This window comes from Tachypleus tridentatus, chromosome 13, assembly GCF_004210375.1.
Source record: "Tachypleus tridentatus isolate NWPU-2018 chromosome 13, ASM421037v1, whole genome shotgun sequence".
Taxonomy (NCBI): domain Eukaryota; kingdom Metazoa; phylum Arthropoda; class Merostomata; order Xiphosura; family Limulidae; genus Tachypleus; species Tachypleus tridentatus.
In genome coordinates this window covers 7,517,416-7,529,519 of record NC_134837.1, presented here as the reverse complement: position 1 = coordinate 7,529,519, position 12,104 = coordinate 7,517,416, and the positions used below count along the sequence as shown (strand labels likewise).

At 31.3% G+C, this 12,104-nt stretch overlaps 1 protein-coding gene across 2 annotated transcripts; it reads right to left on the bottom strand.

Annotated features, from left to right (window-relative positions):
* Nucleotides 1-2,167: 2,167 nt before the first annotated feature.
* On the bottom strand, nt 2,168-8,628 carry LOC143237091 (uncharacterized). 2 transcript variants are annotated; one of them, XM_076475953.1, is made up of 3 exons: nt 8,293-8,628; nt 7,427-7,613; nt 2,168-6,299 (listed from the first exon to the last, which is right to left on the bottom strand). In XM_076475953.1, the coding sequence occupies exons 2-3, from the start codon at nt 7,596-7,598 to the stop codon at nt 5,890-5,892; spliced, it is 582 nt and encodes a 193-aa protein (XP_076332068.1). In that variant the 5' UTR covers nt 7,599-7,613; nt 8,293-8,628; the 3' UTR covers nt 2,168-5,889. The 2 variants fall into 2 exon arrangements, with proteins under 2 accessions (XP_076332068.1, XP_076332067.1); XM_076475952.1 differs by having other exon boundaries at nt 8,296-8,624.
* Between the last annotated feature and the right edge of the window lie 3,476 nt (nt 8,629-12,104).

Below are 12,104 nucleotides of genomic sequence, written 5' to 3'. Positions count from 1 at the left end.
TGCTCTCAGTACAGTTTTTCATATTGCAAAATAGAGGGAAAGGTGACATCATGAAAGAGCAGTGTAAATTTTTCCTTTTGGACAAATATTTTGTTCACAAGAAGACCAAAGAGACACCAAACTAGAAGAGTTACAAATGACAGTTTAAAGGAATGTGTATCAGTGCAACATTAGGTGTAAAGTATCAAGTAGGATTATGTACCATTAATAGTAAACAGCAATGGTCATCTGGTTTTAACACCTACAAGATGTGGCTTCCATCAGTCAATGTATTGTAGTGACCTCACTTTGACTGAGAGGGTTCAATTGGGCATTCAGCAGATGAGAGCTTGCTGAATGGGTGCAATACTGAGTTCAAAGAGACCACTCGGGGACTGGACTATGCATTCATCCAAATAATAATGCTCGGCACCTTCTCAGCCAAGATAATGTGCATGCGAGTCTCAGGTCATTTTGGTTTGGAATGCTCAGATGATGTGGTGATGCCAATTTGAGTGGATGTGCACTTCTCTTCTACTGTTTTGATTTTATTGTGAGCAGTAATATATTGTTTTTATTGCATCTTTAGAAAATACCCCAAAATAAAATCGAATTATAAGTTTCTTTTCATCTTCTGTGAATACAAATGCTAGAATAAGTAAGAAAGTGACCCCACAATAGGAATTAACAGCATAGTGACAGTTCCTGGTCCATCCAGTATCAATGAGCTGTTGGACTGTTGGTAAAAAAAAAAAAGATTTCTGTAGGAAGTATGATTAACTGAATATTAGAAATAAAAAACTTAAGAGATCCTAAGAGGCCACTGCTAGATACTTGTCATAGTGTACTTTATACAGTGAGCCAAAGCTGATCTCTAAGTTAAAGACTAGTGCAGAATATTTGTAGAGGAGTTGACCAAAAACTAGCTGACATAATTCATAGCACTTGAAGATTTTCACACTTAGTAGGTAGAGTACTACAATGGCAAACTGTTCGATGATGTGTGAAGACTTACCTTACCTTATCATTCATTGTATGATGACCGGAAGAAAGAATGGATATCTTACAGATGGTTGAGTATACATTTCTGAAAGTAGTTATTGTATTGCAGGCAGCACAGTTCGTTTATTTTTTCTGTAATTTTATACAGTCTTGTTCATTCACAATGTAGGTACAATGTATAAACATAAAACATAAGATGTACAAGAACTTCAACAAGAAGATTTGATAAGTTATAAAACACAACTTACCAATAACTGAATAGAAGAATCAATACAATGTCAATCACTCAATACTCATTTGCTATTTCAATTGCCTCTTTATATTCTTGTTTCTGAATACTTTGCAACAGCTCCCTCTAGTAAACAAGCTATAATACTGAACATACAGCTTACAAAATTGAGTCTTCCTAAATGCAACAGTCCTTTGAATAATCCTAATACAAAATTTAAGTACTGCCATAAAATTTCATTCAACAAGTCTTTTTGGTGTTCTTTTCTCTGGATTATGTCATGGAGATGAGATGGCCTCTCATATTTTTATTTAATGACATGTTAATATCTCTCTAGATAAGTTGTCAGTGGAATCTTTTAGTGGCTATTTTTATTAATCCTTTGGAAGGGCTCTCAACACAAACAATGGGCTTCACAGAAGTTCAACTTTCAGTTGTCAAATTCTCCTTTGAGATTACCTTGTTAGTTGTTACCTTCACTTACTGCTGTACACACTTGTTAGTAACAGTACAAAAACTTGATCTTACACTTAATCTTCATCCACATAAATAATCAACTGATATAACAGTGTTCACTCACATCCTTCAACTATCTTATCAGAACATGGTCTTTTTGATTCAAAGTATCTGAAACCTCTAACCCAAAAGTTCAAAGTTCCATCCCTAATCTAAGTGAAGTTCTGCTGGTACTCCAAACTTAAAAAAATTTGAATTTCCTTCCTAGTTTCTGATTCCTTCTTATAAGCAGTGCATGCTTCTCATGCTTTTGTTAAACAGTTTTATGCATCATACATCATTTGAACTTCTAAATTCAGTTTAATTGAATATAATCACAGAAAATATCAAGATATTAAAAGTAAAAATAACAACGACAAAATTTTACACAGATTCATACTTTAAACTTCTCTCCCTAGTTCAAAAGAGGTATTAAAACATAAAGGAGCTATTAAAGTTCTCCTTACTTAAGGGTTAAGAATAGATAAATTCAACTGTGTAAATACGAAAGTATAATATTGCAACAACAAACTTTACTTTCAACCACTATTTCATTTATTAATTTTAAGAAATACTCTATGGTTTTAGTTTCAGTGAGTGACTACCACAAAATCTTCTAATGCTTTGTCCTTTTTATATGTTAACTCATATCAATACTTTACATTTTTTACTCAAAAAATAAATATGCTGGTTAAATATCCACTAATACCAAACATTAGACAAAATGAAAGTGTAGTGATATTTTATTTATTCTTTACAATAATTTTACTAGAAATTGTACAATTTTTCTTCAGAATGAAAAGTTGAGATGTATAATTTTAAATCATTAAGTTTTAAATCCAAGTCTATAACTGTTCAGAAAATCAAATTCATAGAAGTTATTCATAGCTGTACATAAAGCCATGTTTAAATGTTAATGTAAGGAAACTTGTTCTAATCAATACTCACCATCAATACATGAAAAGCGGAGGAAAGAAAAACTGTCAGCTATAGTTTCTTTTTTGTTAGTGAAAATATTAATATTCCTTTACTGTAAACGTATTTCCAGTAGGAACTTGCCTCCTTTCATAGAAGTAGCCATTGTCTTATAGTGCCGCCTCTATATGCTATTTTTTCCATGCTGCAGGCCTTCAGCCCCACATACCCAATGATTAGTGTGGTTCAATTCTGTCTTGCATGAAGATCATAACAGGATAACCCTCCAGCAACAGGAATGCTACACACCCTCCTGAAGCATGTGATTTCTTCTAACTGATTCTATCAAGCTATCACTTTGGATACTGGAAGAAAATGGAAGCACCAGTTTTCAATGGAAGGGTGGAAAGAGTTAAGTATCTATCAGAAACACATTTTCAGTTATAGCTTATGGCATAGTACCTTACCTCTTCTTAGAAAAATAGCTGGAATCCCACACGTAGAAGGACTAGCATGTGTGGGAAAGAAAGAAGCATTTTTTGAAAGCATCCAAATAACACCTGAAAAAGGTAGATCCTCACAGTAAACAATTATACATTGGAAACTTCACTTTATACCAGGTGTGGAAAGATGTGCCAAGAAATGGGAAAAAATAAGAACATCTATATGAGAGAAAACAATGGGTGGGTAGTGATCCGAACACTAAATCCATATGATGACAGTAATATGGGTAAGAGTAAAAAGGATATGTATCAAGGTACCATACACAGCAAGTCAACTTCATTCAATTCATTGGGAACCAAAATCCATATAAGAGTAGAACTAGGATCATACCATTTGCAAGTCACATATAATATAAAACTGACATCCATGCAGAAACAGTATCATACTAGTATCAAGTCAACTGCAATCCAAAACAAAGCCATCTGGTGCAAGTAGGAAGGGTACAACAGACTGGAGGAATATATCACACCTGCCAATCTGTGATAACAGTAAAGTGATAAAACTATAGATCCAGGAACCCACCATCCAAACAATAAGAAGAAAGATGTCATTGTATGGTGAAATATCCTACTCAAAATCAATCAAATAGGAAATATTGCAGCACATCCTTGGTATATGAATATCCTCAAGGGATAGCACAAGATGAAGAACCACAGTAACTTGCATGTTTATCCCCAACAATCACAGCATGGTAGCAGTGAATGAGTCCAACTGAGTGAGGAAACAGAGACACCTTGAATACATGTGCAGCCTGAGTAAGTGTGCTGGTAGGTGGTATTATCTTCATAGTAGTAACTTGGACTTCAGAAATCATTGTTGAAGATTAATAACCACGCATAATACACAATAAAAGAAAACTGAGAAAAAAAGGTTATCTTATATTCATGAAAAATTAGAATAATAATTCCACTTCAGAAGCAATAACTAAACAGCAGAATCAACATGAAAAGAAAATGTAAAAAAATCATTAAGTTGATTTACATGATCAACTTGGTTGACCCATGTTAATCATGAAGTATGTGGGAGCTCAAGGCAGTTAAAAATTATTTTCCATATATAGCACTGCACTATATTACAATAGCTATTTCTGTGGGAAGAGATAAAACACCGTTATCAGAAAATATGTTACTTCCACCAATTTCCACTCAAATTTAATTTTAACATCTTTTAATTTTTTTTTGTCACTCTATCATGTCAAACACAAAGAATAATTCACAATTACAAACATCATAAATACATCAAAGATCGATATATTTTGGTCCTGTTTCTTGTGCATCAACAACTTTTAAGCAACTACAACATTTTGTAACAGTCACTGCAAATTCTTAACATAAACAATAACAGTATGTTTTATATCCCAGGTGTATGTTACCTGAAAATTGTTTAAATTCCTTATTAGTTCTAAACAGTTTATCACAAACTACAAAACTGTGTAGTATTTCTCAAGTATGTATTCCTTTATCAAAATGCATGGTAGTTTGTTGGGTGACCAAAACAAACTACTACACGCACATTGTGCGTTATTAATGTACGATAGTTTAGCAATTTTCACCCTCTGTATTTTGACTGTGGCAATCCACACTATCAAATATTTTTTGGTACATGTACTACACTGGAGTCAAAAGTCATACAGGTAAATGATTTTTCTTGATTATTCATTACCAAATTTTCAGCACAAATTTACAAAATATTTTGAAATTATCCTAATTAAAGACCTTTTAACACAACAAGATATTAGCTTAATCAATTAGCACACATAATGATGCTTGACAGGGCTTTACCTACTGCATGGGGGTAATGATAAGAAACTGTTAATCTAAATTCCATGGCATTACTATAAAAACTGCTATCATATATTTTTAAAAATCTGGTAATTTCTGCAAAGTAAAGGTCTATATCAAATAATTGGGTTGTGATTCTATAGATAATGCAAGTTACTATTGAGTGTCAGTTTCTTACTATAATCTGTTGGTGTGTATTTACAGAAAGTCACAATATAGAATGTTTTTTTTTTATCATTAGATATCTTAATGCACTGTTTGCTCTAAACTACTTATTACTTACTATATAAACACAAGGTCACTCCTGCATATATATATTTGTTGATCTTTAAGTTATTTCAAAATTCCTTTCCACAAATGCCACAGTTGTAAGGATTCTCTTCAGTATGTATACTATGATGTATTTTTAATACAATATTTGTTCTTAAGTCTTTTCCACGTACAACACAATTATAAAATTTCACTCACTGTGAATGTTTTCATGCATTTTAAACCCATTTTTGTTTGAAAATGTTTTCCACATATTTCACAATTCTAAGATTTCTCTTCAGCATGTATTCTTTTATGATATTTTAATGCACTATTTGTTGTAAACTGTTTATTACATACTACACACATATAAGGTTTCACACCAGTATGTATTCGTTCATGTTTTTTTAAGTTACAGTTACTTCCAAACTGTCTTCCACAAAAATCACAACTGTAAGGTTTCTCACCAGTATGTATCATCTGATGTATTTTTAAATCACCATTTGTTCTAAAGTTTTTTCCACAAATAGTACAACTGTAAGGTTTCTCACCAGTATGTATTCTCTGGTGCATTTTTAATTCCCCGTTCCTTTTAAAGTCTTTTCCACAGATACCACAACTGTAAGGTTTCTCCCCAGTATGTATTCTTTGATGTATTTTTAATTCAGTATTTGTTCTAAAGTGTTTTTCACACATTGCACAACAGTAAGGTTTCACATCATTGTGAATTTTTTTTTATGCTTTTAACCCACTGTTTGTTTTAAACTCTTTTCCACAATCTGCACAACTGTAATCTTTCTCTCCAAGGTGTATTCTTTGATGTATATTTAATTCAGTATTTGTTCTACAGTGTTTTCCACAAACCACACAACTGTAAGGTTTCTCCCCAGTATGTATTTGTTTATTCAATTCACTATTATACAGATTCTCTCTTGTAGGTGTTCTCTTGTGTTCTTTTAGGTTATAAACTGTTACAGATTCTCTTCCACATGTTATATAACTGTGGGGTTTATCACCATCCTGAGGTATATCAGATTGTTTTATGTTGTTTCCAGTTAAGTTTGTTTTTCCATGAACATCTTGTTTTAAAACATAATTTTCAGGAAACTGACTTCCACAACAGATGTTCACACTGCTCTTTACATCTAAGGTCAAAACAGAAGATACAACAAAGTTAAAATAGTACAATACATATATTTATTTCATAGGTTTTTTTAATTAATTTGATCTATTACAATTTTCAGCATGAAGAATCATGAAACAAAAGATGTATAATACATAATTCATTTCAAAAGTTTAATATAGTAAAAAAATATCAATAGGACAATATTAAAGACAATTATAAAGAAATTTTCATAGTTCCACACACAATAAATAATTACCTCTGTAGTACAATTCAGTAATGGAAACGTGGGTATAACAAATTGTTGAACAAAAAGGTTTATAATGGACAAAGTGTAAAATAAACTGTAAAAATAACCAACTTAAATTTAATAAATACCTTATTACTTTAGCGAGATAAATATCACAATATATCCTAATGTTTTGTCCTCAACATTTTGAGTGACATCAATGTCCTAATGTTTCTCTTCAAGAGATCTACATGCAAGTTAATTACCTAGAAATTCCAAAACCTTCACATAATGAAGTTGTTTATCAATGTTTTTTTATTCTGCTATCAAGTTTAGGATCCCTTTTACTATAAACATTGTAAGTATTTGCTTCAGTATGGAAAATTACAAAAACTTTGGATTCATCACCATCAAATTCTCAGGTGCGAGTGTTTAGAAAAATGAAATACACAAAGAGCAATCACAGCAGTAAATCCTCTGTACATGTTAAAATACTAATCTACATAAACTGGTTCCAACCATTACTCACACAAAGTGTATACATAAAGAACTATAAACATCAGACAAATTGCTAAGTTAAAAGGTTGTTTCATTTTATAGTAACAATGACTGTTCTCTCCATCCATTTCCATTCAAATGTAATGTTAACATTCTTCTGTTTGTTTCATCATTTTATAGTAAAAGTCCTTCTCCAGACAATCTTAATTTTGGTGTATTTTAAATTTTTTTTCCTTTTACTTTTCACTTCAAAATATTCCTCATAGTATAAATAAAGGCATAAAACACAAGATATAAAAATCTGATACACCTATAATTAACAGTCTTATGTAGGTTAATAACTTCTGACAAATCACCACAATTCAAACACTTCTATTAAGACAGTGTCAATCAATATATAGTTTTTAGATGTTTCTACTTACCAGATGTACTTTCCAATCTAGAATCAACACACTGCACATCTTCTTGTAATTCAGTTTCTATCTTCACATTGATAACACCACATTTTGAACTATCCAAATCATCATCAGTACTTTTACTGAACTTTGATATAACCTCACTTTGTGTTAGATCATCAGACTGTTCTGTTTTCATTGTGACAAATATGTTCTAAATCCAAACAATACATTCAACATGTTAATAACAACTAGTGGCATAATTAAGGTTAACAAGTACATATATCCAGTATACTACTGTAAAATATAATGATATAAAACTATGACTTCATTATTAGTTATGTGTGTATTAAAAATATATATACAGTTTTAGATTAAGACATAGTAACATATCAAAAATCTAGGATAAGTCGACTTTAATAAGAAGAGTGAAACATCTGTAGATAACCAACATTAAAGTTGCAATAAGAACATTGTAACATTTGCGAACAACTAACATTACTGTTACAATGAGAACAGTGTAACATCTGTGAACAACTAACATTAATGATACAATAAGAACAGTGTAACATCTGTGGATAGCTAACATTAATGTTACAATGATAACTGTGTAACATCTGTGAACAACTAACATTACTGTTACAATGAGAACAGTGTAACATCTGTAGACAGCTAACACTAATGTTACAATGAGAACAGTACTGTCTGTGTACTTCCATCATTAATGACACTAAGATAACTCTACTGAACAGTTTTCTAAAGTTCTAGTGAATTTCTTAAGACTATAACAACAAACATCTGAACAATGATACAGGTCTAGTCAAATTGAAATACATCATTACAGCTAAACAATCACTTCAATAACAAAATTGTAAAGTCTTTAGTCTACAAACTACCTCAGTTTTCTCTGTTACTCCATACTTGTCTTCCTGTTCCTCTTTTACCAGACCAGACTTCAAATTGGTAGTTAAAGATCTTTCTTGTAAGGAACCAGCTTCTTCTGTTGGTATAAATAATGTGCATTTATCCACAACAAGTGTGGATATAAATCATCCTTCACTGGATGTGGTTTATACATACTCTAACATCCACCAGTAAGGTACTAATTAACATCAAAGTGTAGAGAATAATTCTAAACATACAATGAAACAAGAAACACAAGTAAATCAATATTCAGTCTTTATTCATACACACTAAGTTTTTATTAACTAAGATGTATATATTTACAGTGGAACTTTACATCATTCAATCTACTATAATACATACAAGTTGTACTTTTTATTCTGTGCACTTCAGCTGTGTCATATGCAAGATTTTGTTTATAAGGGTATTGGTGAGAAAAGACAAATGATTAAATCACTGATTGACAACAATGCTTGGGTGAATGAGAAGCACCTCAACACTCATGAACACGAGTTTACGTTCAAAATTTAAAATGATATACCATAAGACACAACCATGGTGTACAGATAAAAAAAAGTCTGACTTGTAAATGTGACAGCTGCAGCCGAAAGGTTAACTTTCTGCTCAGACAGAGAGACACATCATAGGATAGATATTAAAGTACATTTTAAAAGTCTAAATTTAAGTGATACTTTCTGATAGAATATTGTAATCCTTTTATAACATTACTGAGTTGTCTTCTGTTAACAACTACAAGATGTTTGATTTGAATGATCTGGAATTTGTGACATCATATTTCTCAAAGTTCTCTACTTTACCACTTTCTCCACAGCATAAGTTCTATCAGCAGAGGATACATACACAACTTTTCCTGCCATAAACCAGATTTTGTTTATGTCATGATGCCATTGTGGAGGAGAGGGTGTGAAAGTACCTTTTTCAAATTAATTTTAATAGTAAATTTTGACAAGATGTGAAATGACCAAAAATTGTCCTCAGGGCAACAGTGCTCTTTCATCATGAATCTACACAAGGTTGATCATTTTCAATAACCACGAAAGAGAAAATCTAAACCTTTTATCTTTGTAACTTGAAATTGCTTTACTTTATTCTAAATAAATATAAATTATTAACAGTATACATCTATTAATAGTTACATTTTATTGTTTTATTACTCTTTAATCTGTATCTAACTAATAATCCTACCATACAAGTTGCAAATCATTTGGCAAATGTGTAGTTCATGCAACCTTACTGAATTATGCAACTCCCATGCTACAAGCAGTTTGCTAGCAAACATAACTTGTGAAAAATTATTCTTTATTTAACATAATGTAACTTTACCTAACCTAATTTTTACATTTTAGTTACTTTCATAATAATAAATACAGAATGCATATGAAAAAAAAGTATATATATAATACTTACCCAGGTATTTTTTATTTCCTCAATCGACTTTTGAGAAAACACAATCATGATGTTTTTTCATAGTAATGGTACTACTGCACTAAATAAATTTTTATTTAAATACATAATGCACCAAGAACACAAAATAATAAAATGCAAAAAGCAATGCAGACAATTACCAGTAATTAACAATTTTTCTAGCTTTTTAACTTTGACACAAGAGCCAGTTGAAATTCAGCTAAGCGCATCAACATTTTTCCTGTGGGAATAAAGTTTGAATTGGAAGTAAAATAGATAATTCTTTGTACAGAAAACAGCACAATAAAAAATATTATTTGGTAGGTTAGAACTTTATGTTCTATTGATTATAAATAACATAGTATTAAATGTTAGGAATAACCATTAGTAAAAAAAGGATTGTTGGTAGGAGAAGGTTCTCATTTTGTTATTTTATTTTGTTCACCATCAAATTACAGATTAGCATTCACTTTTAGTATTACAATTAGTCAAATACTCTAAATATCAAATTTTGTGTATCACATGGTATGATTCATGAGATTACATTTTATGATACCTATAATATGTCTAAAGTTTCTTACAAGTTAGAAATTCAGTTTACATATATTGCAAGCTATAAAATAAAACAAGAACCTCTCATCTTTTCCATTTGCTGATATATAATTATATTTAGAGAATCAACCACTGTGGCCATTCCATTTTTGGAAATACTTGTTTACAATACACCAATTGTTTTCTATTACATATTTATTATCAACTGAAAGCTCAGATTTTCCACTGTATATAAATTTCAAAGTCATAAATAACTACACTGATATCAAAGAATTTCACAATAATTTATTAAGCTTATTAACTAAGATTTTAGATTTAAAAAATATGAAACTTTCAGCAACTAAAGACACAACCTACTTTCTTGACAAAACACTCTGGGTACATTCTAAACTGTTAATTGCTTATTCACATGTCACATATTGAAGTAAGTGTACATAAGGAACCATTTCAAAACAGAAAGAGTTGAACAGGGCCATCTTATTTGATTCAGTACATAAGCCATATCTCAGCAAAATAAAAAAAAAGATATGGTGTTATTATTTTATATACTAGATTGTTAATATTAGTAATTTGAGTTTCTAATTTCTATGAACCTACAGACTTTGTATTTTGACATCACAAACTCCTAATTTTAAACAATACTGCATTCAACATACTATTTAACTCACCAATATCTACACTCAGTGGCCACTTTATAAGGTACATCAGCTCTTTAATGTCAGTAGCCAAACAGTGAATCATGTGGCTGCAACTCAATACACAAAGAATGTAGACTTGGTCAAGAGGTTCAGTTGTTGTTTGACCAAACATTAGAATGGGAAAGATGTGTGATCTAAGTGACTTTAACCGTAGTACCAGACATGGTGGTTCCAGTATCTCAAAGCTGCTGACCTACTGGGATTTTCATGCAGTATAATCTCTAGAGTTCACAGAGAATGGTGCAAAAAAACAAAACATTCAATGAGCAGCAGTTTATTGGGGTTGTTAATGAGAGAGGTCAGAGAGACTAGCCAGTCTCATTACAGCTAACAGAAAGGCCCCAGATACTTAAATAACCACTTTTTACAACAGTTACATGCAGCAGGATATCTCTGAATGCACAACACTGAACCTTGAAGTGGATGGGTTACAACAGCAGAAGACCATGTCAGATTCCATTTCTGTCAGCTAAAATGAGGCTACAGTGGACATGAGAACACCAAAACTGGACAATTTACAACTGCAAAAAAACATTACCTGGTTTGAAATCTCGATTTCTGCAATGACCTGCAGATGGTAGAGTCAGAATTTGGCATAAATAGCATGAATCCATGAGTCAATCCTGCCTCATTTCAATGGTATAGGCTGATGGTGTAATAGTGTTGGGAGGATTTGTCTTGGCACATATTAATTAGATCCCTTAATATCAACTGAGCCTCATTTGCATACAGTTACAACAGAAAGTGTTCATACCTCTCACGCTCAAGTAGTTTTTTTATTATAACTAAAAATTATCATGATTAGGCTAATAGACATATATTATAAATATTATACTAACTCACATCTACATAAATTTTTATGTAAATTAAACGACAAATAAACTGTTTATAAACAAATAACCAAAAATAGGAGGAGCAGAAAGTGTTCATACATTTAAGAACATGTGAAAAACTGATATTCCAGTAAAATGTTGTTTAGTTTGGTGAATAAACTACATTATACCATTCAGAACTAGACATTGGGTTCATAGTTATTGGAATTTAGCCAGCAAAAAAATGTACTTCCGTCAATTTAATGCCGTCTCGTCATTATCTGTTTGGTCATCATGGCAAACAGGAAACAACTG

Bases quoted from the DNA above. Each gene is read 5' to 3' on its own strand.
- LOC143237091 (XM_076475953.1), bottom strand. From the start codon at position 7,598: ATGAAAACAGAACAGTCTGATGATCTAACACAAAGTGAGGTTATATCA. The intron at 6,300-7,426 runs GTAAGTAGAAAC...TTTTGACCTTAG, and splicing joins TAGATTGGAAAGTACATCTG to ATGTAAAGAGCAGTGTGAAC.